Raw genomic sequence first — 23,355 nt, 5'->3', positions numbered from 1 at the left:
GTACAACAACACGGTGACAAACACAACTATAAACTACAGTAGGCTAGACTGAATAAGGAGCTCTGGGAAAGAAAAACAGAAGACATACCATCGTCCTTGAGAACACTTTGGGCATTTTAAAGAGCTTGGTGTCCTTCAAGTGTGCGGTGAGGTTTTCAGAAAAATACATAGAATTCTTAATATGACATCAGAAAAGTGACAACAATGATTGACTTGGAAGGGGTGAAATTGTTACAACAAGGCTACGTTTCTGTATGTTGGAAAAATGAATAAATACTAATATTGCTAATGTTAAAGACCTTGCCTTGTCAGTCTGTGTTAGGAGGAAACTAAAGAATGTACAGAAGGGTTTGGTTTACAGCCAGTTAACAACAAGCAATATACAGAGGGGGCCAGAAACAATGCCAGTACAAACAGCCATTTGCTCTAAATGGGAACAGAAATCTAATTTCTACAGTAAGCACAATATGGTTAGTAGCAGCAGGACAAATAGGCCTAACTTCCCCTTGCTCCCCTTCACACACTGGGCCACAGCTTGGTAATGGAAGCAGGTAGTGTGTGTGTGTGTGTGTGTATGTGTGTGTGTCAGAGTTTCTGTTAGCTGGTAAATACCGGCTTTTGGCCAATCTTTTTATTTTTATTAGGCCGATAAAAAAAAAAATTGCTGTCCAAATTGTTGTGAGAAAAAAATGAATTCCATTGTAAAATAGTGCTTTTTATTCATTGATGGAAAATACCAGTGGATGTGCTCCAACGTCAAAGTCAAATATACCTCATAGGCGAATAAATCCTCAAGCTGCTGGGACATTAGTGTCGCATGTGTTTCTGTTCTTACTCACGCAAAACAGTGGAGGTCCTCATAAGGGACTTCAGCTAAGTGAACCCTGGCTGGGCCAAATTGGTGAAGATTGTGTCGATTATCTCTGTTTCCAGCGTGCCTGCCGAGAGGTGATTCTTTCTCCAGAATGGAATGAAGACAGCCTCATGATCACGCCTTCTTAAGGACCAAGTAATGAGGCCGATGTGCGTCAAGCTGCCTCAAGGAGTTGGCTTCCCAACAGCAGCGGCTGTCTTTGAGCAGGCCAAGGTCCACCGCAAACGCAAGTAAATAAGAGGCAAATGATTGTGTTGGTCAGGCCCGGTCCTAGCAGTTCTGCTGCCGCCCTGGGCCAGATCAACATATGCCGCCCGTGTCATGTATAGTATAAAGATTTGGAATGGATTGATAGACTAGAGTAATGGTGTGTATCATGCGCAATTGGTGCACTTCAGTTTAACTTATTCAGTAGCGCTTGGAAACGAAGAAATCGTCGCCGACTTTTCACATTACAATGTTGCAATCACTAGGCAGCCAACTGCTTATAGTAGGAAACAGAGTTGTCAATAAGCCACATGTCACACATGACGAGTCTCGACCCCACAGTAGTTCAAATTACAATAAACAGAACATTTATTAACACCATCCAGTAGAACTGTAAAGAGAGTGAGGTATAATTTGAGCTTTGGAAACTAGTGCTTTTGTAAATGTACGGCGCGGGCCGAGTTTCACAGGAGCATTGTAAACTAAGCTTTCTCTCAATGAACCAGCCCGAACTAATTTTGTTTATTAATATCAAATTTGACTGTCCAACATGATCATTTCTTCATTTTGTGGCTGCCTAGAGTGTACTCTTTCCACTGCTGTGTTGCTGAATCGCGGTGGGAGTGGGGCGGGCCGGCCCGGTCATGGCTAGAAGGGATCCAGCTTGTCGAAAGTACACTGAACAAAAAATATAAATGCAAAATGTTGGATCCATGTTTTATGAGCTGAAATAAAAGACCCCAGAAATGTTCGATTGACACAAAAAGCGTACTTCTCTCAAATGTTGTGCGCAAATTTGTTTACATCCCTATTCGTGAGCATTTCTCCTTTGCCAAGATAATCCATCCACCTGACAGGTGTGGCATATCAAGAAGCTGATTAAACAGCATGGTCATTACACAGGTGCACCTTGTGCTGGGGAAAATAAAAGGCCACTTTAAAATGTGCAGTTTGTCACACAACACAATGCCACAGATGTCTCAAGTTTTGAGGGAGCGTGGAATTGGCATGCTGACAGCAGGAATGTCCACCAGAGCTGTTGCGTAGAACATAATGTACCAGTTCTTCCATGGCCTGCCCACTCACCAGACATGTCACCCACTGAGCTTGTTTGGGATGCTCAGGGTTGACGTGTACGACAGCCTGTTCCATTTCCCGCCAATATCCAACAATGTTGCACAGCCATTGAAGAGGAGTGGGACGACATTCCACAGGCCACAATAAACAGCCTGATCAACTCGAAGGAGATGTGTCGTGCTGCATGAGGCAAAATGGTGCTCACACCAGATACTGACTGTTTTCTGATCCGCGCCATAGATTAGGGCCTAATGAATTTATTTCAATAAATCTGAGTAAAATCTTTGAAATTGTTGCATGTTGCACTTATATTTTTGTTCAGTAGAGATTTCTTTTTGCTAACCTGCTATGTTAATTCTCCTATTTGAAAACAGCTGTGTTCTGTTATTTATTAATTTCAAGTTTTATACAAATAGCCTATAGGACAGGTCGTTGGCAAATTACATTATACAAATATTATATTTTGAAGTCGTGTAGGAGACTAGTTCTTCTAGGCAAATTTTTGTATTTATTTTTATTATGATATTCATTTATGATTTATAGAAGGGATGAAGACACCACGGGCAATGTTATGCTTTTCAATAAAAACTGTCATTTTGGTTTAAGAGCATCCTTCTATTTTATTTTATTACAACTTTACAGGCTATTTTCTATTCCGTTAAAATGAATTACAATAATCTAAATGTGATTTTGAGCACCGTGGGTGGACGCCGTAATGCGTTACGCACCCAATGCATATGAATGTCCGGTACATTTCTCAAATGTCCAGGTAAAATAACATCTTGCCAGTCACGTTGTCCGGCGCCAAATTTTCCTCACGGAAACCCCGGTGTGTGTGTGTGTGTGTGTGTGTGAATGCCTGTGTGCGCGTATGTGCGAGTATGTGACAGGTAGGTAGGTAGGGGAGCCAGGGGGGTTTGAGGGGGGTGGGGGTGCTGCGGGCATCTAGAACTATCAGACAGCACCATGAGCAACACCTTAAGTAGACCTGCCTGCTGCTGCTGAAGAGTGGAGCACAGAGCAGGAGACTAGAGGACGAAGGCCAGGACAGAACACCAGTCAACATCACAGCTGTCACCTTCATACAGCTCACATTCACATACAGCACATTGTTTTTTTCCCCTCATCAATCTACACACAATACACCATAATGACAAAGCAAAAACAGGTTTTTAGATTTTTTGTGTGCAAATTAATCAAATAAAATGAACAGAAATATCACATTTACATAAGTATTTAGACCCTTTACTCAGTACTTTGTTGAAGCACCTTTGGCAGCGATTACAGCCTCGAGTCTTCTTGGATATGACGCTACAAGCTTGGCACACCTGTATTTGGGGAATTTCTCCCATTCTTCAATGCAAATCCTCTCAAGCTCTGTCAGGTTAGATGGGGAGCATCGCTGCACAGCTATTTTCAGGTCTCTCCAGAGATGTTTCATCGGGTTCAAGTCCGGGCTCTGGCTGGGCCACTCAAGGATATTCAGAGACTTGTCCCGAAGCCACTCCTGCGTTATCTTGACTGTGTGTTTAAGGTTGTTATCCTGTTAGAAGGTGAACCTTCACCCCAGTCTGAGGTCTTGAGCGCTCTGGAGCAGGTTTTCATCAAGGATCTCTCTGTACTTTGCTCCATTCATCTTTCCCTTGATCCTGACTAGTCTCCCAGTCCCTGCTGCTGAAAAACATCCCCACAGTATGATGCTGCCACCATCATGCTTCACTGTAGGGACGGTGCCAGATGTGACGCTTGGCATTCAGGCCAAAGAGTTCAATCTTGGTTTCATCAGATGAGATAATCTTGTTTCTCATGTTCTCAGTCCTTTAGGTACCTTCTGGGAAACTCCAAGTGGGCTGTCATGTGCCTTTTACTGAGGAGTGGCTTCCGTCTGGCCACTCTACCGTAAAGGCCTGATTGGTGGAGTGCTGCAGAGATGGTTGTCCTTCTGGAAGGTTCTCCCATCTCCAGAGGAACTCTGGAGCTCTGTCAGAGTGACTATCGGGTTCTTGGTCACCTCTCTGACCAAGGCCCTTGCTCATTTTGGCCGGGCGGCCAGCTCTAGGAAGAGTCTTGGTGGTTCCAAACGTATTCCTTTTAAGAATGATGGAGGCCACTGGGTTCTTGGGGACCTTCAATGCTGCAGAAATGTTTTGGTACCCTTCCCCAGATCTGTGCCTTGACACAAACCTGTCTCAGAGCTCTACGGACAATTCCTTTGACCGCATGGCTTGGTTTTTGCTCTGACATGCACTGTCAACTGTGGGACCTTATATAGACAGGTGTGTGCCTTTCCAAATCATGTCCAATCAATTGAATTAACCACAGGTGGACTCCAATCAGGTTGTAGAAACATCTCAAGGATGAACAATGGAAACAGGATGCACCTGAGCTCAATTTCGAGTCTCATAGCAAAGGTTCTGAATTCTTATCTAAATAAGGTATCTGCTAAAATGTCTAAAAAAACATTTTCACTGTCATTATGGGATATTGTGTGTAGATAGATGAGGAAAAAACATAATTTAATCCATTTTAGTATAAGGCTGTAATGTAACAAAATGTGGAAAAGGGGAAGGGGTCTGAATACTTTCAGAATGCACTGTATGGTGCCACTTAAATGGCACCCTAGTGCACTACTACAGAAGTAGTGCACTACATAGGTAATAGGGTGCCATTTGGGACGCAGACATAGCCTCAGTCTCCTATAGGATCTTCCATTTGATCTAAACTCTGACAGACAGGAGTTTTAACACTGTAGCCCCACAGCCCCTTGTACATACGTGCCAGCACACTGACACACTGGATGCATCCCAAATGGCACCCTATTACCTATCAAAGTTTTGCACTATACAGGGAATAGGGTGCCATTTGGGACACACACACTAGCCTAACAGAAGAAGCTCATGAGTAGTGAGTTGAGATTAATTGAAAATGAATGCAGCTTAATCCACCATATGTGAATTAGGATAGTGTTGGGATCAGCGGAGGCTGGTGGGAGGAACTATAGGAGGACGGGCTCATTGTAACGACTGGAATGGAATAAATAGAAAGAATGTTTGATACTGTTCCATCGATTCCATTCGAGCCATTACAATGAGCCCGTCCTCCTATAGCTCCACCCACCAGCCGCCTCTGGTCGGGATTGAGAAGACATGTGAAACGGTTCTCGCAAAACCTGTGAGTTACCCCACAGTCAGACAGAAGGATTAGCCGTCTATGTGAGAAGTCAATGGGAATAACACTCTGGCACATCATTGAAACGACAGCAGGGATTAACACACACAGTCAGAAATAGGCAGAATTGGATGAACCTGGTTTAACGTAAGCAGGGGGACAATTTCAATGTTCAATGTTGGCCAAATTCTAAAAAATGAGTATCATTCATATCATATTCATCACATAACATACTTGTAAAATTCCTGTGGAAAAGATATTGTTAGAAAATGGGGATTTCCGGCATGTTCAGTAGCTATGAAAACCCCCATTGTCAGCAATGTGCGGTAGAGATATCATAATCCATAACATTTCATGTGATGTCTGAAAAGGTCGTTTGTTGTGGTCATGAGGCCCTGAAGGCTTTAAATGGCTTAAGACACGTTTCAGTCTGGTACAGATTGGCAGGATGGGGGGGGGGGTTTGTTTTCCATGGATACGTTCCAAATGGCACCCTATTCCCTATGTGGTGAACTTCTTTTTTTGACCAGGGCCCACAGGGAATCCCATAGGGCTCTGGGCAAAAGCACTATCTAAGGAATAGGGTGCCATTTGGAACATATCCATGGAAAACAACACCCCCCCCCCCCCCATCCTGCCAATCTGTACCAGACTGAAACATGTCTTAAGCCATTTAAAGCCTTCAGGGCCTCATGACCACAACAAACGACCTTTTCAGACATCACATGAAATGTGTGCGCTTTCAGAACCGTCAAATACAACCGTGTGACGACCCTCCCACTCTGTCTGGCGAATTCTTTCTCTTTGCTCTTGTTTTCCTCAATAGGATGTCGGTGGGCGTAGCCGGGAGGGTCGTCGGCGAAATGGGACACACCTGGGCTCGGGTGTGTACCCAGGATAAATGCACCTCTTCCCCGTTCATTGAGGAGACTCTCTCCATGCAGACACTGATAGATATTGGTTGTGGCTGTTTTTTTTGTTTGCGTTGGCACCTTTCAACACCCCTCATTATCACATTTATGCACGCAACCACTCCCTTACACTGCTGATTACTGACTACACACACCATTGTTAATTGTATTTACGTTACTTCAGTTAATAAATCTATTTTTGTTATTCCTTATCTCCACATTGTCTCCCTTTTTGTCACGGGCCTCGAGCCAATTCGTGACAACCACGTGAACGAACCCAGAGCATCAAATTAGGGAACCATAACAATCCAGACTAAGTGAACCACAATCATTACTTTTCAAGCCATTCCTTATCGATACCACAAGCATATCAAGTTTTAAATACAGAATTCTGACGACGTTGTCATTGCGGTGTAGCTTCTAGCCTGTAATGTAGGGTTAGAGTCCGGCAACTTTCCCAAAATCTCCAGGTTTTCCACAAATCATGGTTGGAGGAATCCGGATGTCGCGCTTTATTCCCTCTTCCTTCTAGGAAACGTCAAACTGGGATAACTGGAAAATCTGGGAGTTCTTTTTTTTATTTTTATGATGTTATCCACATTTTTCAAGCCTAGGTACGGTATTGAGGCGTGTGCTTTACCGTAGCGTGGAGTGTCGCCCGGCGCGGGAGATGCTGTTCCCGTTGACGGGGGACGGGAAGTTACTCCCCCCGTGCAGGTCCTCTATGGATCTGCTCCAGGGCTTGTCCACCAACTTCTCCGGGTTGTTCTCCACGCTGTCGCCATCAAACCTGGAGAGAAGGAACACACAGGACAGGACAGGACAGGAGACTTAGAGATCGTAATACATCGCTGTAGTCTCTGATCACAGTCCGACAACGCCTGTGTCCCAAATGGCCACTTATTCACTTTCAGTGTACTAGTTTTGACCAGGACCCATAGGTAGTAAAAGTAGTGCACTATATAGGGTATAGAGTGCCATTTGGGACACAGACCTAGTCTGTTTAACACATTATCAGTAGGTAGAAGGGTATACAAATTCTGCTTAAGGGCAACATTATGGAGATGCTCTTATTTCAGATTTCAGCAGGGCAATAATTCCCAAATAGATGTGGCTATTTTCTAATGGAAAGGCAGGGGACTAACTTGTACCAAGTGAATCAAGGTAAACACTCATTGATGGGGTAACCATTTGATACGCGTTGGACAGAATAGTAACATACGGTCCAAACGTACATTTCAGATGTAACTGTCACGTAAAAAATGCCATTGGCTCTGAATGGCAACCTTGTGATCAGGCTATCTACGAACAGAATCTACATGCCAAACAGAGCAAATGTCCACGTCCCAAATGTCATCGCTATTCCCTATGTAGTGCACCACTTTTTGACCAGGGCCCATAGGGAGTCCCATAGAGCTCTGGTCAAAAGTAGTGCACTATATAGTGAATGGGATGCAGCCAGTGTCCCGGGAGCCGTTCGGTCACCACATTCGACCGGTGACTCAGAGTTTCTGAGAACGAGGCAGCAGTAGCAGCATTGTGGAGGAAATGCATCACTGATTAGGCAGAAAAGGGCCATTGTTGCTCATTGTCTGGCCCGCGCTAGACGAGGTCCATCTATAGGGTGAACAGAGCCAGGGGGACTTACGTGACAGCGTACTGCGCAAAGGAAAGATACTCCACCAGCACATCTAGGCCTTTGTTTTCTTCGTTGAGGAATTCTCTCACCCACCTAGAAGGAGAAATAACACGCAGGGTTATTCCAAGAACAATACTAGGCTCACACAAACAGTATGTTGGACCCCGGCAGTGTGAGACACACAACAAACCTCCGACACACAGAACTGTCTGGGACTCAGCCATATGATCATTGAGATACACGTCAAGTGCTAAGGGTCTGACACATGATCTAGCTATAATAAAAAGCTTGAGATAAGTCCTGGTAGAGAGAGAGCCAGAGAGAGAGAGAGATGTTTTCGATTTCCCCCACATTTCTCTCGCTCTCTTCCCATCAGTCACTGGGAGGAATAGCGATGAGCCGGTTAGAGGACTTCAAAGCCTTGGTGGTACCGTGGAATACGGCAACACGCACGCACGCACACACACACACACACATATATAAAAGACACATAGGCAGCTCCCCTCTCTTCTCCTCTCCTCCCTACCAGGGAGGGCCTTGACAATGATCAAAAGACCATTTCCACCTTTCTCACCGCCACCAGTGCAAGAGTGGGCCACCTATTCAGAATGCTGGAGCTTTCATCTGCGCTCGACAGCGACGGAAAACAGAGACGTCTTTTTGAGAGACAATACAGCATGTTTGACTAATGACAGCCACTCCTCTCTCTCTCTCGCTCTCTCTCTCTCTCTCTCATATTTATGAGCAAAGGACTCACTCACACTCTTTCTCACACTCTTTCTTTATTAGCGACTCCACCAGCATCGTGTCTATTTGCGGGGCCAATTACTTTAACGGGCTGTGATTGCACCACGCATGACACACAGACAGGCCTTTAGAAGTACTGTGACGATCACTAACAAGGGACATGCTCGTCTGAGAGCAGGGCCCCATTCATTAGGCACTGAAGGGACGAAAACGGATTGAAACACGGAGGGCTTAAGCAGAATTGCGCCCTAATGAACGGGGCCTCTCAGTCTGACTATGGTGTGGCTGCATTCTGACTTGTGTTGCTAATACAAAAGGGCTCCTTTTAAGGGCATGGGACCCTTAATAGTAATGTACCGTAAAGGGAATAGGGTGCCATTTGGGATGCGTGGAAGGTGTGGAGGTGTGACCTGACCTTAAACGACGCACCGGGTAATCACGAGTCGTGACCACAACAGCAACAGTTAGATTCATAATAAGACAATGTAACTTGTCGACAATTGAACGAGGTGAAAACAATTGAAAGGCTGTGTTGTGCTCGGTGCTACAGAGAAAAGGGCTTTCTCCGCTATCAGTAGACGCAAGATGTGTCTTCTCTGAAAAGGACTGATTGTTATGTAGCCTACTGGTCATCACACAGATTTCTTCTGGTTTCTGCCCTCCCCCTCTTTATAACCGCCTCCCTCCCTCCCTCCCTCTCTGGGAAAAGATAATGCTTCATTATCTCATCTAGATTAGGTCGATTAATAATGTAATCTAGTTTAGCGGCATAAGGTCACTAAAACAAGGCACGAGATAATCCACGTAAACAACGCCTCCCCTCCTGGCTTTGTTTTGGGAGACAGACTTCCTCCACCGTGACTCGGTTTTGTGGTTCAGTGTGTCTGTGAGTGAGTGAGTGTGTGAGTGAGTGAGTGAGTGAGTGAGTGAGTGTGAGAGAGAGAGAGAGAGAGAGAGAGAGAGAGAGAAAGTGTGTGTTGTGTTGGTGTTGTTGAGATCCTGTAACTGTTGTTGTGTTATAGTGCCTGGCTAGCTGGGGTCTGTGTGTTGTGTTGTTGTGACCCTGAGATCCTGTAACTGTTGTTGTGTTATAGTGCCTGGCTAGCTGGGGTCTGTGTGTTGTGTTGTTGTGACCCTGAGATCCTGTAACTGTTGTTGTGTTATAGTGCCTGGCTAGCTGGGGTCTGTGTGTGGTGTTGTTGTGACCCTGAGATCCTGTAACTGTTGTTGTGTTATAGTGCCTGGCTAGCTGGGGTCTGTGTGTTGTGTTGTTGTGACCCTGAGATCCTGTAACTGTTGTTGTGTTATAGTGCCTGGCTAGCTGGGGTCTGTGTGTTGTGTTGTCATGGTACAGAACTGTGGCTGTCTGGTCCCCTTTCTGCGTCAGAGTCCCGAATGGAACCCCTTTCTCTATGTAGTGCCCTACTTTTGACCAGGGCCCAGGTAGGGAATAGGGTGCCATTTGGGACGCAGCCCGTGTCTTCCTGTCCCTCACAGCTGTCTGCCAGTGGTGCCTGCCGTGTCACCAGTGACCTTGGCCAGTCCCATCAGCCCCGCTGCTTCCTGCTGTCCCTTATCCTGCTGTAGTCCCTTATCCTGCCTCATCCTGACTATAGCTCCCAGCATGCACCCTGGCTTCATTACTCCCTGGGACCACAGCTGAGCTGGCATGCGTCCCAAATGGCATTCCCTTTATAGTGCACCACTTTTCAACAGGCCCATAGGGAATAGGGCGCCATTTGGGACGCATCAGTTTCACATTCACATCCACACACATATCAATTGCTACCCACCCTATGTGATTTGTCCTTAACGAAATTTCCAGTTCTCTCAGGACTTGGGTGGACTCCTGCACTCTCCGTCGGAATTTCTGGGGGCAAAAGAAAGGGAATTATTATTACCGTTTCATCACTCTGATCTAGTGGGTTATAAATCCGAAATCGTACAACAGACACCACCGCTGCCATTCCGAAAGGGAAATGTCCTGGAGAGAATGTGTGTGCTTTCTTGTCTTGAATAGGTCTGCACAATTCTGGGAACTTTCAATACATTCCCTGGTTCTCCAGAAAAGGCAGTTCCTCCTTATGGAACAATAGAATCTTCTGCGCATTCCAAATGGCACTCTATCCCTATATAGTACACTCTTTTTTTTATGGGCCCTGGTCAAAAGTAGTGCACCATATAGGGATTAGGGTGCCATTTGAAACACAGCCGTAGTGTATGGGAGGAGGGCTCCCAGATGACGGAAGTGACAGGTCCAGGTCTGTCTGTCTGTCTGTCTGTCTGTCTGTCTGTCTGTCTGTCTGTCTGTCTGTCTGTCTGTCTGTCTGTCTGTCTGTCTCAGGGTGTAAACACGTAGCACTGCGATGGCTGAAGGAAGGATTTATTACACATGGGGTGCATCCCAAATGGCACCCTATTCCCTATAGTGCCTTACTAATGGGTCCATGGAGAGACCCATAGGGCTCTGGTCAAAAGTAGTGCACTATATAGGGGATAGGGTGCCATTTGGGATGTGGCTACTGACTCCAGGGCCTGCATACAGTATGTTAGCCCTCACTCCCTTTGTTTGTCTAGCAGCCCTGACCCAAGTATGGTCGTCCTCTATCTTTATTGAAAACGTCTGTCACAATCGGACCTTAAGCGAGAGGCACCAGCTCTTTATTAAAACAGGTCTGAGCTGCTCTCAGATGAGGAAAGACATCCCTGGGCCCCCCCCCGTGTTTATTTTCACATCGAAGCGTAGGCCTGTATGGGCCGTTTAGCACATGCCCTGGTAGAGAAGAACTGTGAGAAACTGTCTGCTCCTTCTAGCGTACAGCTTATACCATGTTCCTACAGGAGTTATCGTGTCCCTTGCGGAGGTCAGCAACCTGCACCAGGGGAGAGGGGGAAAGTGAGAGAGCGGTAGGGGGTGAGAGAGAGGGGAGAATTTGAGAGAGAGGGTGAAATAGAGAGAGAGTCAGGGGAAATAGAGCGAGAGACAGGGAAAGAGAAAGCGAGAGAACGGGGGAAAGAGAGAGAGAGACGGGGAAAGAGAAAGAGAGAGAGCGGGGGAAAGAGAGAGAGATGGGGAAAGAGAAAGAGAGAGAGATGGGGAAAGAGAAAGAGAGAGAGCGGGGGAAAGAGAGAGAGATGGGGAAAGAGAGAGAGAGAGAGTTATGGTTTTACATTCCTGCTCAGCCCCCTTTTCTTCAGACTCAAACAATTGCCACTTTGTGCCTCTGTGGAGAGCCAGAGCTGGAGGTCATTGCCTCCGCTTTACATATGCAGGCCCAGTGCATTCCTCTCAGCCAATAGGCAGCCAAGGAGGAAGATTTCCATTCCAAAAAGTTCACAAGAATGTATCAGCCTTTGATTTGTTTCCAGGATGACCCCTCTGGAGCGCGCACAGCTCCCCAGTCTCTACCTCTTTCTCTCGCTTTCCCCCTGCTTTCTCTGCTCTCTCCTTTCTCTTTCCCTGCTCTATCGCTCTCTTCTCTTTCCCTCTGCTCTCTCCCCTCGCTCTCCTTTTACCCCTGCTTCCTTTCCCTGCTTTCTCTCCTCTGTTTCACCCTGCTCTCTCGCTCTCTCTCGCCTCTATATCCCCCTACTCTCTGTCCTCTCTCTCTCTCTCCTCTATATCCCCCTACTCTCTGTCCTCTCTCTCTCTCCTCTATATCCCCCTACTCTCTGTCCTCTCTCTCTCTCCTCTATATCCCCCTACTCTCTGTCCTCTCTCTCTCGCCTCTATATCCCCCTACTCTCTGTCCTCTCTCTCTCTCTCCTCTATATCCCCCTACTCTCTGTCCTCTCTCTCTCTCCTCTATATCCCCCTACTCTCTGTCCTCTCTCTCTCTCTCCTCTATATCCCCCTACTCTCTGTCCTCTCTCTCTCTCTCCTCTATATCCCCCTACTCTCTGTCCTCTCTCTCTCTATCCTCTATATCCCCCTACTCTCTGTCCTCTCTCTCTCTATCCTCTATATCCCCCTACTCTCTGTCCTCTCTCTCTCTCTCCTCTATATCCCCCTACTCTCTGTCCTCTCTCTCTCCTCTATATCCCCCTACTCTCTGTCCTCTCTCTCTCTATCCTCTATATCCCCCTACTCTCTGTCCTCTCTCTCTCGCCTCTATATCCCCCTACTCTCTGTCCTCTCTCTCTCTCTCCTCTATATCCCCCTACTCTCTGTCCTCTCTCTCTCTCCTCTATATCCCCCTACTCTCTGTCCTCTCTCTCTCTCCTCTATATCCCCCTACTCTCTGTCCTCTCTCTCTCTCCTCTATATCCCCCTACTCTCTGTCCTCTCTCTCTCTCCTCTATATCCCCCTACTCTCTGTCCTCTCTCTCTCTCCTCTATATCCCCCTACTCTCTGTCCTCTCTCTCTCGCCTCTATATCCCCCTACTCTCTGTCCTCTCTCTCTCTCCTCTATATCCCCCTACTCTCTGTCCTCTCTCTCTCTCTCATCTATATCCCCCTACTCTCTGTCCTCTCTCTCTCTCCTCTATATCCCCCTACTCTCTGTCCTCTCTCTCTCCTCTATATCCCCCTACTCTCTGTCCTCTCTCTCTCTCCTCTATATCCCCCTACTCTCTGTCCTCTCTCTCTCTCTCCTCTATATCCCCCTACTCTCTGTCCTCTCTCTCGCTCCTCTCTTTTCCTCTCTCCTCTGCTCTCTCTGTATATGTGCTGGTAGAACAGCTGGTAGTACTTAGTGAGGAGTGGTGTGTGTGTGTATGTGTGTACGTGACTGTGTGTGTGTGTGTGTGTGTGGGGGGGGGGGGGGGGGCATCAAGGAGTCTGCGCAGTAGCCCTCGCACTTGCTCTGCTTTCCACACAAAGGGTCTCCTCCCTAATACAATTACACTCTGTTTCTCATCTCCACATGGGCCAAACACACACACCACCGCCACCCCAGCCCAGTACTACGGGCCCAGAGAAGCCCTGGCAATGGGAACGTCCCTGTACTGCTCTCTCTCGCGCTCGCTCTCTGTGTTTCTAACACTTGCGTCTAGCTCTGTTTGCTTCCTCCCTGATAGACACAGGGTGCATCCCAAATTGCGCTCTAGTCCCAACCCTATGCACTATGGACACAGCATGGAACGGGAAGGCAAGGCCTCAGACAAACTGGGTGGATATGGATACTGGGAGCCTCCTCCTCGCTCTCTGTCATTGGTGATGCAATGATTTCACTCTCTGTCATCAGGGAGATTGTTTTCTTCCTCTGAACTAATAGTGATCAACGTTGGCCCTTCTGGGCGTTGACTATGAATGCCTGCTAGCGAGCCCCGTCCCTCACGCTTGTGCTTTTTCTATTCCTCCTCCTCCTCACAGTTGTGGCGCAACAGGCCGCAGGGCTTTTGTTTGGAGACGAGAGAGAGAGAGAGCGAGAGAGAGAGAGAGAGAGAGCGAGAGAGAGAGAGAGAGAGGGGGGGGGGGTGAGAAAGAGAGTGGGGGGGACCGCTCCTCACAAACACTTGTGTCACGTTGTGTATTCACATGCAGGTCAGGTCATACACTTCAGTCCCCCAAGCGTTTTCTCCTGGCGGTAAAACCACGGTAACAGCACACAGGACAAGAATGGATCTACGGTCGGTGTGTGTAAAGGGCCCGGCAGCTCAAATACAAGCCAGGGACAATTTAATGAGTTGAATATATCTGCGTCCCAAATGGCACCTTATTGCCTATATAGTGCCTACTTTTGACTAGGCTCTGGTCAACAGTATAGGAAATAAGGGTGCAATTTGGGATGCCGAGCAAACCTGCCCCATCCCACAGTACACTCATCCTCATAGTCTTACATCTGCCTACAATATGAGCACTTCTCATCCACCATCTACTCTGTTCCCTGTTTCTATTCCTCTCTTCTCCTCGCCTATTTGGTTCTTCATCCTTCTTCTTCTTCCTCCCATTCTTCTTCTCCTTTATCTCCGTCTCCAGGGAGAAACGCTGATCTTTCAATCCTGTTCGGTATCATTAAAATAGTGTACTACGTATGCGTCCCAAATGGCACCTCCACGGGGATCTGGTTAAAAGCAGTGCACTAGAAAGGAAACAGGGTGCCGTTTGGGATAGACTTAGACTACACCAATAATGCAGCTAGGGATTGCAGGAGTGCCAGAATACAAGCTGCGTAACATATTCCCTTTGCCTTTTCTATCGGGGAAGGGGACGAGGGACAAACTTTCAACACTATGAAAAGTGAATGTTGTAAATAATTCAACATTAGCCTAACTCAGCTAAGCAGGGGAGAGGATAGCATAGACAGACATTCTATTTGCGTCGCTGTCGTCACATCCATCGCCAGCTACAGATCTGAACTCTCGCTCTCGTCGTGCTGCCGTGGCGTATAATGTGGCTCTGAAACTTTCACTCCAGTCAGTCAGCGTAATTCAATTATCTGGAACAATTTGCTGTTATTCTGGCAGTCATTCAGTTAATTTGTTTTTATCACAGAGAGAGACGATGCCGTCTCGGCGACCCAAATAGCGCCCTATTCCCTATATACTTCCCGATATACCCTCCCGGCCCTGGTCAACAGTAGTGCACTATAAAGGGAATAGGGTGCCATTGCGGACGCATCCCTTCTCACAGCGGCACTATCTCTCTCCGCGAGCCAAAACTCTGCCTTATTGGCAAGGCCTGAAGGTTGGCTGACACTTTAGAAAACAAACCCACACCCCAAACTCCCCTTCTGTGGCCAGAGAGTCAGCCTCAGCCAGTACAGGCTGTTTCCCTCCCCTACTGCTACCACCAGAACGTTGTGGGGATGATATCATAACACTCCTTTAAACTATGGTGAGGCTCTGCAAGGCCATGTTTAAAGGGACATTTCACTCACAAATGACATTTTGTCAGATGTTTTCAGACCTATATGCCTATTTCCCATGATGATGGTGGATTGGTTTGGGGTGGAGACATACAGTAGCTGGATCTACGCTACCGATGTCGTGTGTCGTGGTTTCATCTTGACATTACTTCAGAGGTCTGAAAACATCGGACACATTTTTTTATTTGAAAGTGCAATGTCCCTTTAACTCCAAGGGGTCCACTACTTCTCGGGGCCACTGGGCCTTCTTTCCACAGCCATAGGGCCGGTGGGATATCCTGGTGGTGTGGAGCTGGCTGAAAGGGGAAGGAAGAGGCTGAGGAACAGTTGGTTGGGAACAATCAACACACTCACCTTCCTGGTGACGGCCGGGTCCAGATAGCCCCTCAGCTTCTGGATGTATGTGTGAGGTGGGTTCTTCACACTCTCTCTCTCTCTCTCTCTCTCACTCACTCACTCACTCACTCACTCACTCACTCACTCACTCACTCACTCACTCACTCACTCACTCACTCACTCACTCACTCACTCACCTTCCTGGTGACGGCCGGGTCCAGATAGCCCCTCAGCTTCTGGATGTATGTGTGAGGTGGGTTCTTCACTTGGAATCGTTCCTGTGAGAGGGAGAGACAGACAGAGGGAGGAAAAGAGAGAGAGCGAGAGAGAGAGAGAGAGAGAGAGAGAGCGAGAGAGAGCGAGAGGAGTAAAGAGAGGAGAGCGAGAGAGAGGAGAGAGAGGAGTAGAAAGAGAGGAGGAGAGCGAGAGAACACACAGAAACATTCAAATACTTTAGAACACAATGTGTTTAGCAGCGGTTACGAGCCTAGCTACTTTGCTCAAACCTGCAGACTAAGAAACATCACGGTTGTTGTTATGTAACGGCACTGGAATCAAAGGCCATCAGATCATCACTCACAGGGACCCCAAAATCATAGACTCCTTTTGATTCTCTCGTCTTAATGTGAAACCAGCTGGTGGTGGATACAATAACAGCTGATCTTGAGACGGACACCCCTCTTTATATTATCGAATCACGCAAAAGCCCCATCATGAATCACCATCATCCATCCAGTCAATGCAAATCATAGGGCTTTGTTGTGTTGTGAGAGACTGGAGAGCTGGGAAGCAGTCTGTTTGAATGAGTCTGAGTCCCAGACGGCACCCTGTTCCCTATATAGTGTACTACGATCCCCAGAAAGTGCACTATATAGGGAATAGGGTGTCATTTGGGACAGGCCCTATGTCTGATTGATTCGCCACTCGCACTGGAGTGGACGTGACCAATATACCTCAGCGTGCTGTTAGCTAACACCCTGGCAGAGGTAGTCTGATGGACTCTGGTCAAAAGTAGTGCACCATATATGGAATAGGGTGCCATTCGGGACGAAAACAGTGGCCAGTCCAGAACGGTGATTAACTAATCCACACAGCTCCTGTTCCCACATAATAGCTTTGTGTCTATGCTGTATTTATTCACTGCGGTGCTGCATCTGTGCCTACTAAGAGCTCAGGAGGCAGGCTGGCTACCCCCGGCTGCACTGGCACCCCCCCCCCACCCCCCACCCCCACGGTGCTCCAGAGCTCACTACACGTCGCTAGGCAACCCAGGTCAGACATGCAGGGACGCAGACAGAGTGGTTTTTATGTTTTGGGGGTGAGCGGTTTGATCATCCTATTGCTGGCTGTGTGATGATGGCGATGGCCTCGGCCGTCACATCAACGCGCGAGTGAGTGCTGCTGCCTCTCAGTCCCAAATGGCATCCTATTCCCTTTATACTGCACTACTTTTGACCCGGGCCCATAGGGTCACCGATAGGGCTCTGGTCAAAAGTAGTGCAAGATATAGGGAATAGGGTGTTTATTTAGGCTTCACACATGGAAACCATTGTTGGTGACAGACAGGCTGCATATGTTGCTGATAAAAAAGGACAGGGAAATTAATATATGTGGCGGGCCTATAGAGTAGAGAAAGTATATGAGATTCATAGGGGCACATATAAAAGAGCTCCTGCATGGTCTATGACAGCTATAAAAGTGGTCTGAGAGAGGACATAGGAGGGTAGTGGTCTGGATTCAATCTAGACTGCAGTAGAATCCCTCCTCCTCTCGTCTGCACCTGCAGCATGGGGGCTGAGTAAGACAGGGGAGGGGGAGACTGGGAAGGTAGGGGTTAACGGAGCTGGGAGAGTAGGAAGTGGGAGACTGGGAGGGTAGGGGTTAAAGGAGATGGGAGAGTAGGAAGTGGGAGGCTGGGAGGGTAGGGGTTAAAGGAGCTGGGAGAGTAGGAAGTGGGAGGCTGGGAGGGTAGGGGTTAAAGGAGATGGGAGAGTAGGAAGTGGGAGACTGGGAGGGTAGGGGTTAAAGGAGCTGGGAGAGTAGGAAGTGGGAGGCTGGGAGGGTAGGGGTTAAAGGAGATGGGAGAGTAGGAAGTGGGAGACTGGGAGGGTAGGGGTTAAAGGAGCTGGGAGAGTAGGAAGTGGGAGGCTGGGAGGGTAGGGGTTAAAGGAGATGGGAGAGTAGGAAGTGGGAGACTGGGAGGGTAGGGGTTAAAGGAGATGGGAGAGTAGGAAGTGGGAGACTGGGAGGGTAGGGGTTAAAGGAGCTGGGAGAGTAGGAAGTGGGAGACTGGGAGGGTAGGGGCTAAAGGAGATGGGAGAGTAGGAAGTGGGAGACTGGGAGGGTAGGGGTTAAAGGAGATGGGAGAGTAGGAAGTGGGAGGCTGGGAGGGTAGGGGTTAAAGGAGCTGGGAGAGTAGGAAGTGGGAGGCTGGGAGGGTAGGGGTTAAAGGAGCTGGGAGAGTAGGAAGTGGGAGACTGGGAGGGTAGGGGTTAAAGGAGCTGGGAGAGTAGGAAGTGGGAGACTGGGAGGGTAGGGGTTAAAGGAGATGGGAGAGTAGGAAGTGGGAGACTGGGAGGGTAGGGGTTAAAGGAGCTGGGAGAGTAGGAAGTGGGAGACTGGGAGGGTAGGGGTTAAAGGAGCTGGGAGAGTAGGAAGTGGGAGACTGGGAGGGTAGGGGTTAAAGGAGCTGGGAGAGTAGGAAGTGGGAGGCTGGGAGGGTAGGGGTTAAAGGAGCTGGGAGAGTAGGAAGTGGGAGACTGGGAGGGTAGGGGTTAAAGGAGCTGGGAGAGTAGGAAGTGGGAGACTGGGAGGGTAGGGGTTAAAGGAGCTGGGAGAGTAGGAAGTGGGAGACTGGGAGGGTAGGGGTTAAAGGAGCTGGGAGAGTAGGAAGTGGGAGGCTGGGAGGGTAGGGGTTAAAGGAGATGGGAGAGTAGGAAGTGGGAGGCTGGGAGGGTAGGGGTTAAAGGAGCTGGGAGAGTAGGAAGTGGGAGGCTGGGAGGGTAGGGGTTAAAGGAGCTGGGAGAGTAGGAAGTGGGAGACTGGGAGGGTAGGGGTTAAAGGAGCTGGGAGAGTAGGAAGTGGGAGACTGGGAGGGTAGGGGTTAAAGGAGCTGGGAGAGTAGGAAGTGGGAGACTGGGAGGGTAGGGGTTAAAGGAGCTGGGAGAGTAGGAAGTGGGAGGCTGGGAGGGTAGGGGTTAAAGGAGATGGGAGAGTAGGAAGTGGGAGACTGGGAGGGTAGGGGTTAAAGGAGCTGGGAGAGTAGGAAGTGGGAGACTGGGAGGGTAGGGGTTAAAGGAGCTGGGAGAGTAGGAAGTGGGAGACTGGGAGGGTAGGGGTTAAAGGAGCTGGGAGAGTAGGAAGTGGGAGACTGGGAAGGTAGGGGTTAAAGGAGCTGGGAGAGTAGGAAGTGGGAGACTGGGAGGGTAGGGGTTAAAGGAGCTGGGAGAGTAGGAAGTGGGAGGCTGGGAAGGTAGGGGTTAAAGGAGCTGGGAGAGTAGGAAGTGGGAGACTGGGAGGGTAGGGGTTAAAGGAGATGGGAGAGTAGGAAGTGGGAGGCTGGGAGGGTAGGGGTTAAAGGAGCTGGGAGAGTAGGAAGTGGGAGACTGGGAGGGTAGGGGTTAAAGGAGATGGGAGAGTAGGAAGTGGGAGGCTGGGAGGGTAGGGGTTAAAGGAGATGGGAGAGTAGGAAGTGGGAGGCTGGGAGGGTAGGGGTTAAAGGAGATGGGAGAGTAGGAAGTGGGAGGCTGGGAGGGTAGGGGTTAAAGGAGATGGGAGAGTAGGAAGTGGGAGACTGGGAGGGTAGGGGTTAAAGGAGCTGGGAGAGTAGGAAGTGGGAGACTGGGAGGGTAGGGGTTAAAGGAGATGGGAGAGTAGGAAGTGGGAGACTGGGAGGGTAGGGGTTAAAGGAGATGGGAGAGTAGGAAGTGGGAGGCTGGGAGGGTAGGGGTTAAAGGAGATGGGAGAGTAGGAAGTGGGAGACTGGGAGGGTAGGGGTTAAAGGAGCTGGGAGAGTAGGAAGTGGGAGACTGGGAGGGTAGGGGTTAAAGGAGCTGGGAGAGTAGGAAGTGGGAGGCTGGGAGGGTAGGGGTTAAAGGAGCTGGGAGAGTAGGAAGTGGGAGACTGGGAGGGTAGGGGTTAAAGGAGATGGGAGAGTAGGAAGTGGGAGACTGGGAGGGTAGGGGTTAAAGGACGCAGTGCCAGGGGCTTATGTAATATCCTGTGTGTGGAGGGAAAGAGGGGCTTGGTATAGACGCCAGATAAAGAGGAGTGGATTCCTGGTAATTACAACCGAGCCACCATTGTAAAGCCCTGAGTTAAAGACATGCTCCGGTACTTTGGCGACTAAGAAACCTCCCTCTTTAGGCTGGATGTGTCAATGTGTAGTTCATACACGCATAATCTATGAGCAGAATTACTGTCTTACCTCAATTAGCCACGAAATCCCAAGTGCGAAAGCGACTGTGTTCTTGAAGCTGTGCCGTGTAAATTTCCCTACATTTCCCCCCACGTGGGCCAGCTCGCTAGCATTTAGATTTCTTGCCAATGAGCTTCAGCCTCTTGCATTTGAGTGACAGCTAGAAAGAGGCCTGCTCAGCATTATCCAATGAGGTTGCAGGGCGGGCCAAATGGCTCACTGGACGCAGCAGAGAGAGAGAGAGCCAAGACGTGGTGTACATATCTGCACATACGTGACTTACTACGACATTTTTGGGGACCACTTTTGGTTTGTGAGGGCTACTTTCAGACTTACTGGCTAAAAAGTATACAAAAGTACCAGAGAATCTCTTTAAAATCCCAGGCAGCGCTTCTCCCCCATTCTCAGAAACAGCACTGCAGTGTGGATGAGAGGACAGGAAAAGGAGAGGAGAAGGAGAGGAGAGAAACTTCTCCCATTTCAAAGGGACAGAGAGGAATCACTGAACATGCACCATACTGGGCAGTCAGGCAGCTGATCTAGCAAATCGTTACAACACCTCTATGAATGGGGAAAGCATTCTGTGTTGCAGGAGGAACAAGTCGAGAGACACTTTGCTTCAAGGGCTTTCCCAATTCAAAGGCTGAGGATGAAGCATCATGAATAACTGGGTCGTTCCATGAAATGAGTCCCTTTTGGGTAGAGTACGTTTTATATCGCATCATTTTTACATTCTGTCATACTGAGTGGAGGTCGACTGATTAAATCGGCGTGGCCAATTAATTAGGGACGATTTCAAATTTTCATAAAAATCGGTAATCGTAATTTTTGGATGCCGATTAGATTGCACTCCACTAGGAGACTGCATGGCAGGCTGACCACCTGTTACGCGAGTGCAGCAAGAAGCCAAGGTAAGTTGCTAGCTAGCATTAAACTTAACTTATAAAGAAAATTAAAAATCTTAACATAATCATTAGTTAACTACACATGGTTGATGATATTACTAGGTTAACTAGCTTGTATATAATCAATGTGGTGCCTGTTAATTTATCATCGAATCACTTCGCCAAACGGGTGATGATTCAACCAGCGCATTCGCGAAAAAAAATCACTGTCGTTGCACCAATGTACCTAACCATAAACATCAATGCCTTTCTTAAAATCAATACACAAGTATATATTTTTAAACCTGCATATTTAGTTAATATTGCCTGCTAACATGAATTTATTTTAACTAGGGAAATTATGTCACTTCTCTTGCGTTCTGTGCAAGCAGAGTCGGGGTATATGCACAGTTTGGGCCGCCTGGCTCGTTGCGAACTGTGTGAAGACCATTTCTTCCTAACAAAGACCGTAATTAATTTGCCAGAATTTTACATCGTTATGACATAACATTGAAGGTTGTGCAATGTAACAGGAATATTTAGACTTAGGGATGCCACCCGTTCGATAAAATACGGAACGGTTCCGTATCTCACTGAAAGAATAAACGTTTTGTTTTCGAAATAATAGTTTCCGGATTTGACCATATTAATGACCTTAGGCTCGTATTTCTGTGTGTTTATTATATTATAATTAAGTTTATGATTTGATATTTGATAGAGCAGTCTGAGCGGTGGTAGGCAGCAGCAGGCTCGTAAGCATTCATTCAAACAGCACTTTCCTGCGTTTGCCAGCAGCTCTATGACTTCAAGCCTATCAACTCCTGAGATTAGGCTGGCAATACTACAGTGCCTATAAGAACATCCAATAGTCAAAGGTATATTAAATACAAATGGTAGAGAGAAATAGTCCTATAATTCCTAGAATAACTACAACATAAAACTTATTAACTGGGAATATTGAAGACTTATGTTAAAATGAACCACCAGCTTTCATATGTTCTCATGTTCTGAGCAAGGAACTTAAACGTTAGCTTTTTTACATGGCACATATTGCACTTTTACTTTCTTCTCCAACACTGTGTTTTTGCATTATTTAAACCAAATGTAACTTGTTTCATTATTTATTTGAGACTAAACTGATTTTATTGATGTATTATATTGAGTTAAAATAAAAGTGTTCATTCAGTATTGTTGTAATTGTCATTATAACAAATATAGAAAACGGGGTAAAAAAGAAAAAAGGTACAAATATCAAAAGGTACTCTTTTCGTGAAACGACCCATCTCTCAAAAACATTGCTGTATCAACATTCCATCCACATGGCATTGACAAACAGAAAAGCCATGCTCTATGTCCCAAATGGCACTCTCTTTATTTAGTTTGTTACTTAAGACCAGGGCCCATAGGTCTCTGGTCAAAAGCAGTCCACTATATAGGGAATAGGGTGCCATTTGAGACGAACCCAGGATGTAGATGTGAGAGGTCGACTGAGGGTCAGAGTAAGGCTCGTTAGGTGATACGGTCTCTGATGAGGATAATTGGACATTGATGAATTCAGCATGTCCTTTATGCGGGCCTCCTTCGAATCGTCTCCTCGCCTTGTTTTTGTTGTGAGAGCATCTTTAATATTTAATCGATCTCCTTAATTTCCCCCCAACAATTGAATAATTCAACCCCCCTGAATATTTTTTCAGGATAAATATTGTTAAAAGCTAATGTACTTATCAGCCTTGTTTCTCTGGTTACCCCATACGAACATCGCAGTTGCCACGATTATACATCAAGAAACTCGGTGTAGCTACAACGTGACATGGAAAAGCATATTATTCAAGGCTTTAACGTGGATTTGTTATTTTGATGGCAAACATGAAAACCTAGAAGTCAATTTCTTTTTAGAAAACATGATCCAACTTTGTTTGCACAAACAGTGAATAAAATACTGGATCCCGGCGTCTCACATCTCACACCAAAACTTTCCCAGGACAGAATTCCACCAGGCAATCGCTGCACCACTAATTGATCAATCTTTGTTTAGAAGAAGAATCATTCGGACGCTGTGTCCCAAAAAGCACCCTATAAGTATTCCCTATATAGTGCAAAACAACTTTTGACCAGAACCCTATGGGCCATGGTCAAAAGTAGTGCACTAAACTGGGAATAGGGTCGCATTGAGAAATGCCAGACCACCTCACACATTGACTCAAGTCAGATACAAAAACGTGACATTTTTTTTAAACGACCAGGCAGCAAATTGCAAATTCTTCCCAGTGTCGACCTCCAGCTTC

The 23,355-nt window shown here is 47.3% G+C and overlaps 1 protein-coding gene across 5 annotated transcripts in view; it reads right to left on the bottom strand.

Annotated features, from left to right (window-relative positions):
• LOC106581828 (formin-like protein 2) overlaps window positions 1-23,355 on the bottom strand; it is a 98,214-nt gene that overhangs the window by 31,320 nt on the left and 43,539 nt on the right. For 4 of the 5 annotated variants that reach the window (XR_014381994.1, XM_014164215.3, XM_045704437.2 and 1 more), the window contains exons 3-6: window positions 15,967-16,047; window positions 10,417-10,493; window positions 7,886-7,969; window positions 6,878-7,027 (exon numbers count right to left, since the gene is read on the bottom strand). Coding sequence is in view for 3 of the 5 variants with exons in the window: in XM_014164215.3 (XP_014019690.1) it covers window positions 6,878-7,027; window positions 7,886-7,969; window positions 10,417-10,493; window positions 15,967-16,047 (392 nt within the window). In the remaining 2 variants the exon portion in view is untranslated. Of the gene's footprint in view, window positions 1-88; window positions 615-6,877; window positions 7,028-7,885; window positions 7,970-10,416; window positions 10,494-15,966; window positions 16,048-23,355 lie in introns of those variants that run through there. The other variant, XM_082966976.1, reaches the window with a different exon arrangement.

The sequence above is a fragment of the Salmo salar genome, chromosome 21 (assembly GCF_965601325.2).
Source record: "Salmo salar chromosome 21, fSalSal1, whole genome shotgun sequence".
Classification (NCBI taxonomy): Eukaryota; Metazoa; Chordata; class Actinopteri; order Salmoniformes; family Salmonidae; genus Salmo; species Salmo salar.
This window is presented reverse-complemented; position numbering and strand designations above follow the sequence as displayed.